General features: G+C 38.6%; 1 protein-coding gene across 1 annotated transcript in view; it reads right to left on the bottom strand.

Annotated features, from left to right (window-relative positions):
* EPSTI1 (epithelial stromal interaction 1) overlaps window positions 1–19,922 on the bottom strand; it is a gene marked incomplete at both ends in the record, with an annotated part of 86,845 nt that overhangs the window by 17,900 nt on the left and 49,023 nt on the right. The window contains 3 exon segments of the mRNA XM_084234892.1: window positions 10,637–10,720; window positions 16,373–16,450; window positions 18,529–18,622. Coding sequence (XP_084091018.1) covers window positions 10,637–10,720; window positions 16,373–16,450; window positions 18,529–18,622 — 256 coding nt within the window.

The following is a 19,922-nucleotide window of genomic DNA, read 5'->3' as shown; positions in this document are numbered from 1 at the left end:
AATTTCCAGAACAGTACTGGTTGCAGATAACCTTATGTCATTCACTGTTCCTGTATTTCACCACTGATGATGCTAGTTATTAATAGGCTTGAACACTATGTATGTTAAAGGGAAAGACATATTTATACTTCATTTTTTTTAATTGAGAGTAGAAGTTAAAAGCTATCAGTGTCTGCTTTGCAACTGAACTGGTCAAATGCCTTCTCTCTCAAGATATATCCTATTGTCATAAGATTTTTTAAAAGTTATAATATATAGCTAGTCATTTTTGTATTCCTAAAATAAACCTTTCTTGGCCTTGGCAAACTATTTACAATATTCTATTAACTAGAATTTTTCCTTCAGATCTATAAGTTTGTGTGAGTGTGTATGTGTGTGCACATGTTTCCTTTATCAGGTTGTACCATCAGGTAGATGATAAAAATAACATAAATTCTAAATTATTTCATTTTTTTCCCTACTCTCAAACAATTTGAAAAGTGTCGGGGAAAAAAAATCTGTTCCTTAAATTCCAGTGTACTTGCCTGTAGAATGGTCCAATTTTAGCTTGTTAGAGGGAAGGAATTCTCAGAAAAGTTTAGAAATCACTTTTATTTCCATTTGTCTGTTTGTAATTTACTTCTTTGAGTTATTTTAGAGATCTATTGATATATTTTCCTATAAAATCATACACTTAATCCACATATTCAATTTATAGCATAGATTTATCTATAGTAATATAAACTATCTTTCTATAATTCAGACCCTCATTTTTAATGTTGTATAATTGTATTTTTATTAATCTCGTCTTTGTTAGACTTGGCAGAGATTGCTTCATTTTGTTGACCTTATCAAAGAACAAGCTGTTGGATTTTTATAACAGTTATTTCTTGAAGTTTCGTTATTAAATTCTGTTATTATCTTAATTACTTCCTTCAGTATCATTTATTGTTCTTGTTCTAAATTCTTGGATTAATTCATTTCTTTTTTTAGTACTGTTTGGACTTAAAAATTATGTTCTTTTTTCTGCTGAGCACAATGTCTCAGACTATAATTTTGCATGCATTCCCCATAAAGTGCCTTCACCATGATTTTTTAATGTATTCTAGAATAATTTTCTGACACCCAATAATTTAAGTATTTTTTTATTGTTTCATTTGTACTTTCTAAATGACTATATAAAATCAATAACCATGCAAAAATCACTATGTGCTCCTAGCCTATCAGAAAAATATTTTAAATTTCAGAAACAGAAAGGAGACAGGATACAGTATCCATAATGGTCAGGAGCTGAGTCAGGTCTGCTTCTGAAGAAGCTCCAGAAGGGGATACTGAGGCAGTCATGGAGATGACCATTTGGAAAACTGTATTGAGGCAGCTTGGAAACAGGCTCTTTCCCCTTTCTAACCCACCCCTTCACTACACAGCAGACAGCACTGTGATAGCTCACTGGGTAAACACTGACTGGGAGAGGGGTGTGTAGCTCAGAGAAACAGGACAATGTCCCAGGTGCTTACCAACTGTGGGAGAACAACCCAGAAGGTAAGCTCCTGCATGATACTCTTTGCAGCATGCCCGAAGAAACATGAAGAGATAACCAAAATCATCAAATATTTGAGGGAAAAAAAAAAAAACATGGGAGATAAAACAAAGTGGAAAAGAAAAAAGTAAAATTAAAGTAGTAAAAAGAAAATTTCAGTGTTTGTATAATTACCATTTATGAAGAGATCAGAAAGACTATTACACTTACTAAGCACAACACGGCCATGAGAAAGTAAGTCAGTAATCTTAGTAAGGAAACAAATTCCACACATGTACCAAGCAAGCAGAATGGAAACTTAATGAAATAATTTAGTGAACAGATGATATAGATGCAGGTTTCTCCCAGAATGCAATGAAAATGATCTGTGAGATAATAACTCTAAAAACAATTAAGAGGCATAGAGAACAGATCTAGAATTTCTAATGTGGTTTGACGAATATTCCAGAAATGGAGAGCAAAGGCAATATAGGGGTAAAAAGGTAAAAGGAAAATAAGAATTTCCCCAAACTGAAGAGCGACATATTTTGAGATTAATTGGCCCGACCAAAGACTATAAGATTAAATACAAAAACACTAGAACTTCTTATGATGTGAGGACGAAAAATAAATGATACAAAGAATATTTAGAGTGAACAGAAATAACAGAAATAATAGAAAACATAAAACAGTTAATAAAAAATAAATTGTGTGGTAAGAATATATGTAAAGTCTCTACTTATCATGATAAATGAGAATATATTAAATTTACCTCATAAAAGAGACTAAGAATCTGGATGAAAGAAAAATCAGCCATTTCTTCATTAGAAATCTATTTTAAACCAAGTGACACAAAGAAGTTAAAATTAAGTGATTTTTAAAAAAGAAACTGGCATATAAATTCTAACCCCAAAAAAGCTGGCAGAGAAAAATACTAGAATTAGGCAAAAAAAAAAAAAAGAAAGAAAAGAAATTAAGCTGAAAATCAAGTGGGAAAATTAATATATCAAAAATCCACTCAGAAATTCAGAATTCTCATAAGTTTTCTGGTTGGAACTATTCCTATACCTGTGTCTGCACCAATCACAAGTGGGAAAACACAACTCCTGTGAACAGTGAGACCCTGTGGGATTGGACCCCCAAAGATCTTGGGTGTTATCTTCTCTGAAACATAGTTCATGCATGCTAAGAGTAGAACAAATAACTGAAATAAAAATCAGGGTTTTAAGAGAAAGACGGGCAATCAATATTTGCTATGTCATCCTGAAATTATCAAAACAGTTTATTTTCCTTGCAGCACTAATTACTGTGATTAACCACTATAAATAAAATAAAAAGTAGTGTGTCTTTGTTTCTTTTAATCATCTGTCTCCTCCATCAAAAAGTAAGCTTCATGGGGCAGAAACCATGTTTTCTATTCTTAATTGAAGTTCCTGCATCTTAACACAAGACTCAGCTTGAGCTCAATATGTGGTTGTTGATGGGATGGATAGATAGATGACAGATAGGTAGATAGATAGACTGACTGATAGATAGATACTCGGGTAGATTTTACTGAGATAGATCAACCAGAATAATACAATTTTTTAAAAAAAAAGAAAGGCCCCAAAACAAAGTTTTATTTTTTTTTATAAATTTTGTTATATTCCCCATACAATTGCAGCCCCCCCATTCTGACCCCAATCCCTCCCCTCCCGCCCCCGCCCCCCTAAAAGTGTCTCTGGTTCATAGTTTTTTGTTGATTTTGATTTTCACTTTCTTATAGTTATTCATTTTCCTGGTCCCTTATTTAAGTTTTCTAGATTCCTGCTATGAGTGAGACCATCCAGTATTGTTCTTTTTCTTTTTGGCTTATTTCGCTAAGCATGATCCCTTCCAGCGCCATCCATGTTGCTGCAAATTGCATGTGTTTATCTTTTTTGAATGCTGAGTAATATTCCATGGTATATATGTACCACATCTTCTTGATCCAGTCATCTATTTTTGGGCATTTGGGTTGTTTCCAAAGCTTAGCTATTGTAAACAGTGCTGCTATAAACATAGGGGTGCAGGTGTTCTTTGGAATTGATGTTTCTGTGTCCTTTGGGTAAATACCTAGGAGTGGAATTGCTGGATCATATGGAAGCTCTATGTTTAGTAGGTCCAGAAATCTCCACACAGCTTTCCACAGTGGTTGGACCAGTTTGCACTCCCACCAAAAGTGCAGAAGAGTTCCTTTTTCTCCACACCCTCGCCAACATTTGTTGTTGCTAGTTTTTTTAATATGTGCCATTCTCACTGGTGTAAGATGGTATCTCATGGTAGTTTTGATTTGCATTTCCCTGATGACAAGTGATGTTGAACATTTTTTCATATGTCTGTTGGCCATTTGCATTTCCTCTTCAGAGAAGTTTCTTTTTAGCTCTTCTGCCCATTTTTTGACTGGATTATTTTCTTTGTTGTTGTTGAGTCTCATCAGCTCTTTGCAGATTTTTGTGATCAGTCCTTTATCATTAGTGTTGGGTGCAAAAATGTTCTCCCAGTTGGTGGGGTTTCTCTTTGTTTTTGTTATTGTCTCTTTTGCTGTGCAAAAGCTCTTTAATTTGATGTAGTCCCAGCTGTTTATCTTTGCCTTCACTATCACTGCTTTGGGTGATGTGTCTGTAAAGATGTCTTTGATGTGCAAATCACGTAGTGTTTCGCCTATATTTCCTTCTATGTATTTTATGGCTTCAGGTCTTATGTCTAGTTCTTTAATCCATTTTGAGTTGATTTTTGTGTATGGTGTGAGGTAGTGGTCAAGCTTCATTCTTTTGCATGTAGCGACCCAGTTTTCCCAGCACCATTTATTGAACAAACTTTCTTTGCTCCAATGCATATTCTTTGCTCCTTTGTCAAAGATTAGTTGACCATAAATCTGTGGGTTTATTTCTGGATTTTCTATTCGATTCCATTGGTCTGTATGTCTGTTCTTGTTCCAATACCATGCAGTTTTGATGATTATGGCTTTGTAGTATAGTTTGAAGTCTGGGAATGTGATGCCTCCATTCCCTTCTTTTTTTTTTTTCAGGAGAGCTTTGGCAATTCAGGGTTTTTTGTGATTCCATATGAATTTCATCAATAATTGTTCTATTTCTTTGAAGAATGACATTGAAATTTTGATTGGAGTAGCATTGAATCTGTATATTGCTTTTGGAAGGATGGCCATTTTAATAATGTTTGTTCTTCCAATCCATGAGCAGGGGATGTCTCTCCATTTCTTTGTGTCTTCTTCTATTTCTTTTAACAGTGTTTTATAGTTTTCTTTGTATAGGTCCTTTACCTCTTTTGTTAGATTTATTCCCAAATATTTGATTTTTTTTGTTTCAATAACAAAAGGGATGGTTTTTTTGATTTCTTCTTCTTCAGATTTATTGTTTGTGTATAGGAAGGCTACTGACTTTTGCGTGTTGATTTTGTATCCTGCCACTTTACTGAACTGATTGATGAGTTGAATTAACTTTTCTGTGGAGTTTTTGGGGTTGTCTATGTATAATATCATATCGTCTGCAAATAGTGATAGTTTGACTTCTTCTTTTCTTATTTGGAGTCCTTGGATGTCTTTCTCTTGTCTTATTGCCCTGGCTAGGACTTCCAGTATTATATTGAAAAGCAGTGGTGAGAGTGGACATCCTTGTCTTGTTCCAGATCTTAATGGAATTGCTTTCAGCTTTTCACCATTGAGAATGATACTGGCTGTTGGCTTGTCATAGATGGCCTTTATGATGTTGAGGTATGTTCCTTGTATCCCAAGAATTTCAAGGGCTTTTATCATGAATGGGTGTTGCACTTTGTGGAAAGCTTTCTCGGCATCTATTGATATTATCATATGGTTTTTATATTTCTTTTTGTTGATGTGTTGGATAACATTGATTGATTTTCGGATGTTAAACCATCCTTGTGTCCCTGGAATGAATCCTACTTGGTCGTGGTGAATTATCTTATGGATACATTGTTGGATTCTGATAGCTAAAGTTTTATTGAGGATTTTTGCATCAGTGTTCATTAGGGAGATTGGCCTGTAGTTTTCTTTTTTTGTGTTGTCCTTGTTCGGTTTTGGTATTAGTGTAATGTTGGCTTCACAAAACGTGTTTGGTATTGTCCCTTCCTTCTCAATTTTTTGAAAGAGTTTGTGAAGGATAGGCACTAATTCGTCTCTGAATGTTTGGTAGAATTCATTTGTAAATCCATCAGGTCCTGGGCTTTTGTTTTTGGGGAGGTTTTTGATTACCATTTCAATTTCGCTAATTGTAATTGGTCTGTTTAGGTGTTCTATTTCTTCTTTATCTAGCTTTGGGTGATTGTAGAGTTGTAGGAATTTGTCCATCTCCTCTAGATTGTTAAACTTGTTTCCATATAACTGTTCATAGTAGTTACTGATTATTCTTTTGATTTCTGCTGTGTCCGTTGTGATTTCTCCTCTTTCATTGATGATCCTGTTTATTTGTGCTTTCTCCCTTTTTTCCTTTGTGAGCCTGGCTAGGGGTTTGTCTATTTTATTGATTTTTTCAAAGAACCAGCTCTTGGTTTCATTGATCTTTTGGATTGTTTTTTTAGTTTCAATTTCATTTATTTCTGCTTTGGTTTTTATTATTTCTTTTCTTCTACTGGTTTTGGGGTTTTTTTGTTGTTCTTTTTCTAGATCTTTGAGCTTCGAGATTAGGTTGTTTCTTTGCGTTCTTTCTTGTTTCTTGATGTGAGCTTCTATTGCTATATATTTTCCTCTTATTACTGCTTTTGCTGCATCCCATACATTTAGGATATTGGTGTCCTCCTTGTCGTTCAATTCAAAAAATTTTTTAATTTCTTCTTTGATCTCCTCATTAGTCCAGTGGTCTTCCAGTAGTGTGGTTTTTAATCTCCATGAGGTAGGAAAGTTCCTTGCCTTCTTTTTATGGTTTATTTCTAGTTTGATGCCTTCATGGTCAGAAAAGATGGTTGATATGATTTCAATCTTGGTGTATCTGTTGATGTTTGTCTTGTGCCCCAGTATGTGATCGATCCTGGAGAATGATCCGTGTGCGCTTGAGAAAAATGTGTACTCAGTTTTTTTTGGGTTTAGTGTTCTATAGATGTCTGTTAAGCCCAATTGCTCTAGGTCCTTATTTAGAGCTTTGGTTTCTTTACTTATTTTTTGTCTTGTTGATCTATCCATTGTTGATAGTGGTGTGTTGAAGTCTCCCACTACGTATGGAGAAAGGTCCCTGTTCTAAAATGCCGATGTGGGGACACACTCCCCTGTGCGCCTGGTCTGCCCCAGCGGTAGGTTCCTGCTCCCCCTCTGCGCTTGGACTGCAGGCCAGAGGGGGTCTGGCGTGGGCGAACTTCCCCCGCTCACCTCTGGCTCCTGAGGAAGCCTTCTGCAGGTAGTCTTTACTGAAGAAATGTCCCTGTTCTAAAATGGTGATGTGGGACACACTCCCTGCGCGTCTGGTCTCAGGCACACTCTTCTGCGTGCCTGGTCTGCCCCGGGTGTGGGTGCTCGCTCTCCCTGTGGGCTCAGACTACTTGTTCGGAAGGGGCCCGGTGTGGGCTAACTCCCCAGCTGGCCACTAGCTCCTTCAGGAGCCTCTGCTGGCTTCAAGTCGCTAGGTGGCGCCAGAGATCTCTCCTAGAGCCCTTGGGGAGCTGATTTTCCACCCCGTGGGACAGGGAGCAGAGCGGGGATGGTAGGGTACACCTCAACGGCTTTGGGGTGCTGTGTCTGCCTTGTGCCCCACCGTCATGGGGAACCCACGCCCCTAATTTCGTGCCCCGGGTCTCAGTTCCAAAGCCCTCAGTTCCAGGACTCGGGCTGTAGCCCAGATCAGTGGCACGGGAATGGCGCCTTTTGAATCCTGTTCCCTGCCTGGGCGCCTGGTTCCTGCTCATTCAGGGAGGGCCTCCGCGGTCTCCCCGCAAGCCTAGGTCGCAGGCGCGGGGACCTGGGCAGCTGCTATCCGATCCAGATCCGCGTCTGCTTTTTCAGTGCGCCGCTTTCCATGCAAGCTTACCGGGTGGCCGGGGCTGTGTGCTGGTGCTGGTCTCCTCCTGGGGGGCGGAGCTCTCTTTAATGGCGCCTGGAGCTCACCTCCGCGGCGGATCCTGCAGGGTTCTCCACAGCTCCCGTTCACGGGCTGTGGTGGCTGAAATAGTTCCTTTCCACTCACAGTCCCGCTTGCTGCGTCCTTTGTTCTTGTTGGCCGTTTTGGTTTGTTGTTTCCCTCCTCTCTGCCGGTCGGAGAGTGCCGCCTCTGTGGGCGGGGGAGGGGAGCAGGGTTCTGCGCTTCCCTCCCTTCTCGTCCTCTTTTATGGCAACTTTCTTCTTTGGGCAGTTTGCTGGAGTCGTCCGTTTATCTTCCGTGTCCCAGTTCTCACTGGGACCTGCCGCTTTTCCTCCCTATTAACTTTTTTTAATGGGAGATCTTACTCGCAGCGTCTCCTCGCCGCCATGTTGCTCCGCCCCCCCCAAAACAAAGTTTTAAAGTGATGTGAAATAGAAATTACAGAAATGCCAATGAATTGACTATTCAGAAGGTATTTTATTTTTAGAAAGCAGTTTTAGATATAATATTTGTCAATATAAACCAGAACACAATGAATCAGGGATGAAGTGAGTAATAAAAATGTGATTACTATAAGATAACTTTTGTCTTTATTTTTTTTTTAAATTTGGTAGACACAGAAAATATGTGATTTCTCTGTGGACAGCAGAAACAGTTAGTTGGTTTGTTTATTTTACAATGGTAAGAGTGAGCACATATGCTGACAAAAGCACTCAATGAGAAGAATACATATTGAAGGTAGAGGAGAAGAAAAGGGAATTATAATAGTATTTCTAGAAGAGGGAACTGAATCATCTGTAAAATGTTGAGAAGTTAACCTTAGGAAGAACTTACTGTCCCCAAGTAACCAGAATAATGGAAGAATGTAGAAGTCAGAAGTATAACAGAGCAAAATAAAAGTGCTGCTCATTTCAACTGAACCCAGATCACTTCCTTATGAATTTCTCCATAGGAGGTAGTCAGTAAACATTTTTTGAATGAATGGAATGAACAAACACATGGGTGGATGTTAATGATATGTTACATGTGCTTTTTCTGTATCTTCTTCAATAAATATAACCCTCTTTTTTTTTTCTTAAACTAAATCACTGAAGTGACAAGGAATGACAAACTCCACCAATCAGGGAATAACTTCAGTAGACATTTTCCAACAAAAGATTGCACAAAAAGGGAGAGAAACAATGATAAATAGAATAGATGGGTAAATATTAAGTATTCTACTGAATGAAATCCCTAAGGATAGAAGTATCTATATGTCAAATTATTCATTTTACTGAACATGACAGTAGGGAAAGGGAAATAGTTAATGCAAAAGATTATATAGTCAAACATGACCAATCAATAACCAGAAAATATGTATGGATCAATATTTATCTAACACCAGGAGAAATAAAGTGATTAAGAAATAAAAAGCTTAATTTTCACTATCTAAAATAACTACTCAACCTGAAAATTAAATCCCAGATCTGATTTTCTAATCTGTTGAACATTCTCTTTGTGAAATGTTCTACTTTTAATGGCTTTCACATTCCAAATATGTACACCAAGCTTTTTAAAACACTATAACAATTCACTAGAAATTATTTTAAGAGAAATATTTACACTAACTTTATAATATTCTTCTCAGTATTGAAGTAACTTAGAACTTGATATTAAAAGTTCACAGAAATGGATTAACACTTTCATGTCATTTGGCAGGCATAAGTGAAAATACATGAGCATATATCAGATTTAGCTTCCACTTGCTATTACTAGAATCTTATATCAGCATTACTTATTTAATAATGTATTTCAATATGAGAACTTTGCCAATGGGACATATCTTTAAAAGAAAAAGACTAAGGGTGAAAAATGTTTTGTGCTTTCTTCATTGCTTATAGTAGCACTATAACTAAATTTTACAACTCACATGATTTCTTTCAACAATTTAATTATTACCTACTATGCACACAACAGCTTAGTGACCCAGGTATCTGCTCTGCATGCTGGATAAAGCCATGATGGACCAAAAAGCTGCTGGGAGGAGGGGAGCACTTTAATGACAGCAACAACTAGTGTGTACAGTCCAGTTCATGACATGATTCTTACACACAAGTGCTATAACAAATTATCTTGTGTGAAAAACCTACCCCCAAAAACCTCACAAATAAAACCAAATCACAGAAACCAAAATGGCAGGTAGATTCTAAGTTAAGTGTGCAATTTAAGGAATAGATTCGATATTCTGGAAGAACCATCAGGTTTTATCAATCAGGAAGACAAGTAGAAAAGTTGGAAACTAAACATAATGGATAAGATAATGGCGTCTTAGAGCAGAATGATTTATTTTGCTTCTTTAAAAGATGTGGAATGACATGGCACCTTGGGATGACTCACTGATTAGGTCCTCATTCCACAAGGAAGAGCTTCAGGACCTAACTGAGGCTATGGATCAAACACAGGCATGACCATCAACTCACAGCACTGAATATTTTCAGTTACCAAATCAGCTAATTCATATTCTAATGAAGATCACCCATAAGCATTTTTCTTCAGAGGCTCTGTATTTATCTCATTGATTTCTATCTCTCAAAAATTGTTTGGAATACTTCACTGGCCATACACATACAGAATATCTTTGTTTTAATTTATGTGTATCTTCTGGTGCATATATAAGCCAGTTTCATAACATTGTGTTTCTACCTTTGCTTGTTGCAGTATTCTCTAAACACTATTCATAATTTCATTTATATTTGCTTTGAAAAAGAAGTGGCAGTGACATTGGTTATGTTTTGTAGAGCAGAGGGTCACAAGTGTCTATTCCCTCCAAGAACCATTGCTGCCTGCTGCAGCAGACACGCTAGCCCTCCCATGAGGTCAAGTGCCATGAGAATTTTGAAAGCAGTCACCACACCACCATATTCACAAAACATACTCACATCTCATCATTTGTTTTTAATGCCTGAGTTACTTTTTTTTTCGAGATTTTCATGTATGTAATTTTCATGTATGTAAATATTTCTGTTCAGAAACCCTTCAAAAGTATCTAGTACCACAAGCAAATAATTAGCAATGACTAATAGGATTTTGTGAATACCTTCTGACGTTGTTCCTCCTTCATCTTTTTCAATTTTCGATTTTCTTCCTCCTTTACAGACTCCTTATAAGCTCGGCTTCTGGACTGTAAAGTAGGGGGGAAATCACAGGAAAGAGCATCACCACAATATACTAGTCTGTCCCCATTGGAACTCATTCTAATAACTCAAACTCCATACTGAAGATACTGTACGCACTCCATACACACTTGCTTACTGAGTGATTTATGATTATGTCTGAGGATTTCCCTTGGGATATATTTTAAAAAGGCTGATATAAGCACAGTTATCCAGCACATTTTAAAGGATGATCTAAACGTTTGTTTAATTAAGCTTAAAAAAAATCCCCTCAGAGATAATCAACATAGCTTATTCTTTAGTGAGAAGAATCTGAAATAGAGGAAAGTTAAATATATTTTCCAAGAATATTCCAAGTAGTCAATATCAGAGACAAGCAATGGTGACAATGACTTTAGAAGCACTGATGTGTCCACTGCTCATTAATGGCTTCCTATTAAATTACTTGTCAGCTGCTGACTGATAGCATATAATTCCAGAAATGCTTTTCTTTCTAAGTCTTTGCATCCCTAATCTGTACTTGAAGCTTGTTTCTAAGAGGGAAAATAAAGCCAGTTCAGGAAATAGGGATAAACATTTCAAAATGAATTTGGACCTCCAAGGGAAGCCTCAGGAGAGTCAGCACACACAGCAGGGTGCCCTTCAGCCCTCTGCACAAATTGCGTAGTGATCACACATTTCAGAATTTGTGAGACTGCTAGTATTCTGTCTATTTATTTGTCATACGCTTTTTCTTTCTCACATTGATTTGTAGTTCAGTCTGTGCAAGACAGAGAAGTTGGGGTGATGAGCTAATGCGTAGGAAATTCCATTGTTCTCATAAAACCACAGCAGCAGCATGCCAGGCCAGCAGGCTACAAATTTCAGGCCTAGTTCTTTGGACTAATAATCCATAAAGCTTCTGTAGAATAGTTGCCCATTCCTTTACTATAATTTTTCTCAAGCACTTCTTAACTCATTCCCCCATTTCTGTCACCATAAAAACCCATATTCCAGCAAATAAGAAGTTCTTGTCAGAAAGAAAGGCTTTCAGAATTGTATCAGCAGCAACACTATCAATTAGAACAGTGGAGCTTCAGATGTGTTCAGAAAGCCTGGCACGTATCCAAATCTGCCACACTGAACAGGTAAACTCACCCTATGACTTTTTCTAATCTATATCCTCGAGTGGTTTTCCAATGACCCCTTCCTTTCTGTGTTCAAAAAGGCTAGTCTTTAGCACAAATATTCCTTAAAAAAAAACTGAAAAGGGGGGCAACAAGGAAGGTTCACATCTTCCTTTCAAGAAAGTAAAAGGAGTAAAAAATTTAAAGCAGATATGATGACTTGAGTCAGGACCTAAATTCTGTCAGTATACCTCCCTTTTAAACACAACTACTTTGTTCTTCTTCACTAGAATACAGTTTCTAGCTTTTCCTCACAAAAAAAGGTTATTATATCCATAAAGTGTCATTCAAAAGGCCATAGAAACTGAGAAGCCACATGGCACCTTAACTAGGAAGAGTTCAAAGTCACAAACCTAACGGTCGCTTACCCAGCTGTGATCATGAGGCAGAGCAGGAAGTTTCTGTTCAAAAACAATAGAACAGGAAAAAATATTTGACTATTTTTTTGCTCTAAATCCCAGAAATTTCTAAGTCATTATTATATTCACATAATTTTTCTATCATTAAACATGTACTATATTAAGACTAAATTTTTCTTACTCGGCTCAAGTACACTTTTTACTTATCCACCAGAAACCCTGCTGGTTCTATATTCATTCAATAAACAGTAGTTCAAGCCTCTGTGGTAAGGCAGGATCCAGACCAAGTGCTTGTAGTTTAGCGTGGATGTCAGACAAGAAGATGAAAGATTACAGCACAGCGTGATAGGTATTATGATAAAGGAAACTAAAGAGAAGGACATTTAATTAAACCAGATCAATGATATGTCAAACTTGGTGACATTATGTTGTGTTTTGAAGGGTGAGTAGGAACAGATTTAGCAGGGATAGGGCATGGGGAACAAATTAAAATAGTCTTGTACTGGTTTGCTAGGACTGCCTTGACAAAGTTCCACAGGATGGGTAACCTAAAAAATGGAAACTTATTGTCTCATAGTGTGGGAGGGTAGGAGCCCAAAATCAAAGTCTCTGCAAGTTTGGTTCCTCCTAAGGGCTTTGAGGGAAGGCGCTAGGATTTGCTACTTGGCTTGTAGATGCCTGTCTTCTCCCTGTGTCTGTTCATATCATCTTCCCTTTATAAAGGTCTGTCTCTTTCTAAATTTCTTCTTTTTATAAGGACATGTTTTATATTGGATTAGAATTTACTCTAATAATCTCTTTTAATTACCTCTATAAAGACCCAATCCCCAAATAGGACTATATTCTGAGAGAAAAGAAGTTAGAGCCTTGCATATGAATAGGGGCTAGGAGGCACTTCAACTATGATAAGCATTATCACCATTATCAAGATGGTGGAGTAAAAATGTTTGGTTCCATTCTTCTCTCATAAGTTGTCCTAAACAGAGGAGAATATGAAACAAACACACAGTCTATCTTCAAAAATCCAAAGAAATCTATATTCCCAGATGGAATCTATAAAAACAATGTAGATGAAGAAATACTAAAACACTTGCTTTCAGGGGATAGAGAACATCCACAAGAAACCAATGTTTTCCACAAAGCAGCATGACGCCCGAGAAATGGAGGCCTCAGCTATCGGGGAGACGAGGGATGGTAGGGAGGTATCTATACTGTTCCCACTTGAAAATTCAAGTGCTAATTCTCACAACCCTGACAGGAAATCAAAAGCTAGTCTCTGGGTAAGCTAACCAGGCACACCTCGCACAGAAGGCAGCAGGGGTCAAATCCCAGAGAGAGACTGAAAGACTTGTATAAAATCCTGCACACCGAGAAGTGAGACTTTGATGTTTTTTTCTTCTGCTCCCTGCACGGTTTCCTCTGAGAGGTAGAAGCTGATATTTTATCTATGAAACAAAAATAGATTGCTCTTTTTTGAAGAACAGAGAAAAGAAGAACTCTCGGAAAATAAAAATATCTTCTTTCCTCCCTCCCCCCAAAAGACAAACCAGCAAATAATTTAGAAGATAAAGTCATATGTGACGAGATGTGTCAGATAATTGCAAAACATGTATGCTAGTCTCTGCCATCTAGGTTCCTGGCACAGAGTTCCTAAAGCCCTTGTCATTTCCTAAGTGATAGGAGCAAAAGCAGCAGCTCTTGTCCAAATATATTGTCTCTGAGCCCCCAACACAGAGCTCCTAAAACCCTTGTAAATTCCTGAGAGATTCAAACACTAAGAGCATCTTTTGTTTTATTAAGGTGATTCTGGGTGGGCTCCTGGATGGGGACTGGCCTCCAGAAAAAGTGAGTCGTGAATAGGAAATTGGAAATTTCAAAACCACACTTATCGTGTGAGAAGGGAAGAAGCTAGAAAGAGAGTTAATCATTGATCAAGCCTATGTGAGGAAGCCTCTCCTAAAATCCCAGCAGTATGTGCCTCAGGGAGCTTCCAGGTTGGAGAACACACCCATATACCAGGCAGGTGAGTCACCCCAACCCAGTGGGGTCAGAAGCTCCTATGCTGAGGATCTTTCCAGCATTCTCCCCATTTATCTTCATCTGGCTGTTCATTTGAATCCTTCATCATATCCTTTAATAAACTGGTATACATATATGTATGTATTTCCCTAAGTTCTATAGTCACGTTTGCAAATTAATCATTAACTCAAGGAGAGAATCATGGGAACCTCCAATTTGTATCTAAGTCAGACTAAAGCTGTAGGTAACCTGGCAATCTATTTATTTCGATTGCCATCTGAAGTGAGGGATATGGGGGCAGTCTTCTGGGACTGAGTCCTTAACCACATCTTATCACACATAACTATCTAGGTAGATAGTGTCAGAATTGATTTAAAAGATGGGCTACCCATCTGGTGTCACAGAACTGCATGATATGGGATCAAACCCTGGCGCCAGAATTACTGAGAGTGGTTGCTGTGTGAGTCAAAGAGACACTCAGGACAGTAAAGACCAGAGATTTTCTAACTCAGTATTTCAGAAAGTAGAAGAAAACAATACCAAGATAAATTAGAGGAGTATTTTTTACAAGAAAGTTAGAAGATAAATCCAGGAGGACTGTATTTAAAAAATAGAATTCCATTAAGAAAGAATGAAGAGAAATAAATCAAAGAAATAACACCAGAAAGGACCTCCCTGGTTGAGCGCTGCACTGTGAAGCTGTTCGCAGCCTCTGCAGCATGGGTTCCAGCCAGCCAACTGCGGAGATACCCACATGGTGCAGCAGACCTCTCCTGTATCGCCCACTGCTCCCCTCAGCAGTGTGTTTCATCAGTCTTCCTGTTCTGCTCCCCAATCTATCTCTGGTGAATCCTCTCACCCATGCATCTGGCCTGTGCCTGAGCCCTTGTATAAATAAAATAAGTTTTTTTTTTAAAAAAGAAATAACACAAGAAAATTATCTAAAAATTCACCTGTTATCTAAAAAATAGCTGAATCTATTTTTATTATCTAAAAAGAGATTCCAGATTGAAATGAATTAAAATGATCCTCAAACTAAAGTACATCATTATGAAGTTATAGAGCCAGAAAAAAAAAATAAAGAGAAGATGTTAAAATATTTCCAGGGGCAGCAAGGAAAAGGACTGAAAATTGAACAATCTTAGATTTCTCAGGAACCAACAAAATCCTGAATGGAAATTACTTCCAATTTGGAATACTTAACAGAAAATGGCAAGCAAAATATGTGGGCTGAATAAAGATAGTTTTAGACACATAAGGGTTCAAACATGCATTTTCTCTAGGGAAGCAACTAAATAATACACTTCATCAAAACAAAGAAATCAGCACAAAAACAGAAGATATGAAACCCAGAAATAAGGGGACTCAACATGGGGAAGTAATCAAAGCAGTTCCCCAGACGACTTTAAAGCAGGATTCTCATGCTTGGCTGAACCTCACCTGAGGAGCTCGGACGGCCCCGAGGCTCAGGCCACAGTATAGCAGGATCTCTGGGGGGTGCAACCCAGACATTGGTGAATTTTAAAGCCCCCCAAGTAATTCTAAGGTGCATAGGAGGTTAAGAAACATTCTGTGAAAGGGAAGTCAGAGAACAACAGCAATGTAGGAGGCTGAGAGAACAAGCAGCCCAGGTTATCAAGAGGTCAGAGGGACACACAGGAGGGACAGCTCCAGGACAGAAAGAAACTCAGAGCTGACAAGTTATCCATCAGGCACAAAGTGGAAAATTCCACGGAAATTTGCATTCAGGGGCACTTTGTACAGCAGACACAGAGGCCGAATGTTCAAAGGAAACCAAGAAAATGCAAAAATAACATGAAAGTTTTTAAAAGTTGGAAGAAAAAGAAAATGTGTAGCATACTAGCTGGCTCACCACTGAGAAAACTATTTATGTAGCCATAGAGGGAAAGTTTGGAAATTGGGGAGAAGAAATTATGAGAGTGGGGCAAAAAAATTAATGAGATCTTAAATTGATTAATCCAGAGATAGTAACATACAAGTTAACAGATATGCAGAGCCAAATAGCAAAAGAAATAGTGAGGGGGGAGTATAGTAGGATGACTAGCCCCCCAAAAGTATCCTTGGAATCCTAATCTCTGGAAGCTGTGAATGTCACCTTACATGGTAAGAGGGACCTTGCAGCAATTAAGGGTCTTGAGTTGGAATAATCCTGGATGAACCAGGTGGACCTATCCTTTAAGAGGAAAGAAACAAGATCAAGGAAGAGGAAAAAGGTGAAAGCAGAGAATGGGGATGCAGTCAAGTACGAGGGAGACAAAGAATGCCACAGCCAAGAGATTCTGGATTAAACATAGAACAGATTCTCTGGTAGAACCTCCAGAAGGAACCAACCTGGTTGACACCCTGATTTTAGCCCCATCAAACTCATTTCTATGAGTTCTGACCTATAAGAACTGCAGGGGAATAGTTTTGTGTTGTATTAAGGACCTGAATTTGCAGTGATTTATTACAGCAACAACGGGAAATTAATATAAGAAGTTTAAAGTATTGGCATGGAAATGGGTTTGAAGAGGGGCAAGGCACATGTGCCTTAAAGTGTTGACTTCTAATGAACATGTGACACATGGATAAAAATTAAAATAAACTCTACTAGTGTTCTTAGTAGTGGAAACGAGAGGATATGTATGGCCAGAAAGGCATGAGTTACAGAGTAAAGCTCCTCAAACATTACTGTGCATACGAATCACCCATGGGCAGTGGGTGACACAGGCTCTGATTTAGGTGCTAAGTGGGGCACTGGAACGCCCAGTTGGTAAAGTTATCCAACTCCTGATCTCCCCATGCCCAGCCCACAATCACAGGGTACCTGGACATGTGACAAGCATTGTCATCTACATGATTCAACTCTACTACCTATAGCTTCTCAACTCTTTCCTCCAGAGCTCTGCAATGAAAGGACAGAAATTACATCTTTGCTATGACTTGTGGAGCTCACACTGGTAAATTTAGGCTGTGGAACACCACCTTAGAAACTGGAAAAAAATAAGGAACACTTAAGAGTTTGTCGGCAAAGTATAATAACCTACTCCCAAGGAATATTATAATGTCTTCCTGACATTTAAAAACATGGACACTATGAGAAAGGGTGGGAAAGGGGATGAATATCATTCCTAGTCACTTTTCATTTACCTGCTCAACCCCTAGAAGAACTAAGACTAAAACCCTCTCCTGGAGGGAGTCATGCTTAAGTACACTTACTTTCTTGTCCCCAATTAGCCAGTCAATAACCAAGTCCTGTTATCTCACCTTCCCAGCAGCCTGCTCACCTGCACTCCTCTCTCTCCACCTTCTCCCCTACCATGGGTCATTCCTCAACTAGATGAATGCAGAAACCATTGAGAGGCCTGGATTCTGCCTCTCTTATTATTTTATATAGATCCATCCTTCACATGGTTACCCACATGATCCCGCTAAAAAAACATATCTGACCTTGAACCTTCCCTATTTAAATGTTTTCAGTGCCTAATACTCGCAGAAGAAAACCCAAGTTCTCCTCGGTGAAGTACAAATGCCATGGTGTCCACCAGGAGCACCACCAGATTCCTGGGGGCGGGAGGGGTGGCAGCATTTCCGGATATGCCAATGTCTGGGCGATAGTGTTGACATCTCCCTCCCAGAGGTCAGGAAAGCTGAAGCTCTCGCAGCACCCATGACAGTGCCTGCACCGAACTCTCCCTCTCAAATTGCCATTACCAACAACCCCTCCTCCTGGTTCCTCCTACTTCTGCAGCCTTCTGGTTCATTCTAACCCAGCAGCTACACAAAGCACTTCTTTCCTAACACATCCTTTTTTTCTTTCCATATTGCTTAAATGCTTACTTTCTCTGTGTTGATTAATTTCTAATAGCTGAAATAATTTTACTGAGTCATCTTTTCAGTTTCAGCATTTTAAATGCTTTTTCTCTATATTAATTGGTTGCTTCACAACTATGGTTTTCTCCTACCCTCGGCTGAGGTCCTTCTGGGCAGAAATTGTATGCAGGCAGTAGACCTAAGGTAGACATCATAATTTAAGGGAGGGGTGGGTAAATGGATGACCGGGTGAACTCAAGGACTTTTCAGAAGCTGGTGTTGAGTCCAGATACACATAATCCAGGCAACAAGTATAAGATGAGGCAATGAATGAGGTCAAAATTTCATGTTAGGTCATTTGCCTTTAGCTGCAATATTCTATAATGTTAGGTCACAGTATGCCCTAATCTTCATTCTTTTAAAAGTGCCAGACGGAGTGCTGTATAGGATTCCACTTACCCAAGGAGAAGGCTGCCAGTCAGGAACAGCAATTTGACAGGTATTCCTGTTTGTTAACCCAGAGTCCACTGTGCTCAAGAACTCAGCATTTTTGCTAGCAGGAACACAAACAGGTGTTAATGCCTTCATGAAAATACAAACATTATTTATTATGCCTTAGAAAACTAGCCTAGACATATATTGGGTGTTGACTAAAATTGTCCTAGATAGAACAAAAAGGCTAGTTTAGAACAAGGCATAGCAAAAAAAATCAAAATAAAATGTTAAGGAAGAACACATTCTTGAAGAACATTAGTCTGAAAAATATGAAATGTTTAAGTCATGAAATTTAGGATTTCATTTTCTTCTACTTCATGTACTTTGACTAGAGATAATATGTGCTCAGTTTGTACACATTGGGGCCCTAATTTCCTACCTGAACATCTAAAACTTAGCACCCAGATTTCGCTACACAAGTGTGGGACATTCCACATCTCATTCCACACTAGTTTTACAATCAACCCCTTCTCTCAGCTTCTCCTCAACTTTCTCCTAGTCCTCTCATTTTCTTCATGGCTTTCCCTGCTCTGAGGAGACACAGGCTCTGTAATCCAGTGACTATTAACCACTTACATACCATGTGCCCCTTTGGGATGTTGAAACTGATTGACTCTCTCTCCAGACACACACACACACACACACACACACACACACACACACACACACCTTTGCATTTGATTCATGCCTTCCATGGAAGGTAAGAAGTGCTGGTAGCTCTCGTTTGCATTTCTGACATCTTTCTATCTCTGAAAGATTATGAAAGCTTGACCTAGAAAAGTCCTCAATTTTAATACGAAGTTTCTTTTCCTTCACAAATCCAAACCTTCACCCCAGTTTCTTTTCTCACCTTTGAAATTGTTTGATTCCATACTTCAAAGACTGCCCATGCTGTCTACTAGTAATTCATTTCTAATACTTTGTCCTTTTCCCAATTAAGGGAATTTTTTTTTTTGTTCCACACTCAAAACCAAATACCTCATTGCAGCCTGATTTATGTCACACCAGATGTTTGCAGCCTGCTCCCCCCCACCACCCCTTTCTTTTCCTCCGCCTAATACTTTAGGCCTAACACTAAAATCCAATTCATCAAGCACTTAAGATGTGGGGGTCAAGGGAAACACAAATGGTCTGGTGTAAACAAATGGCATTCAGTGGGGGGAAGGGGTGCAGGGAGAATCTAAACGAAGCAGAAATTAAACCGAGATGCTGACATCACTTCAAAACACTGCTCAGGTAGAACATGGCATTTGAACAAGGTCAGAGGCTCGAGCCACGAAAGAAAGAGGTAAAAGTTAAGAGATGAACATAACCCTGAGAAACAGAGGCCTCAGCAGCCGACACCAGCAACGTCCATT

The sequence above is a fragment of the Talpa europaea genome, assembly GCF_964194135.1.
Source record: "Talpa europaea genome assembly, chromosome: 6".
In the NCBI taxonomy this organism is placed as follows: Eukaryota; Metazoa; Chordata; class Mammalia; order Eulipotyphla; family Talpidae; genus Talpa; species Talpa europaea.
The sequence above is the reverse complement of the archived record's forward strand: the minus strand, read 5'-3'. Positions and strand labels throughout refer to the sequence as shown.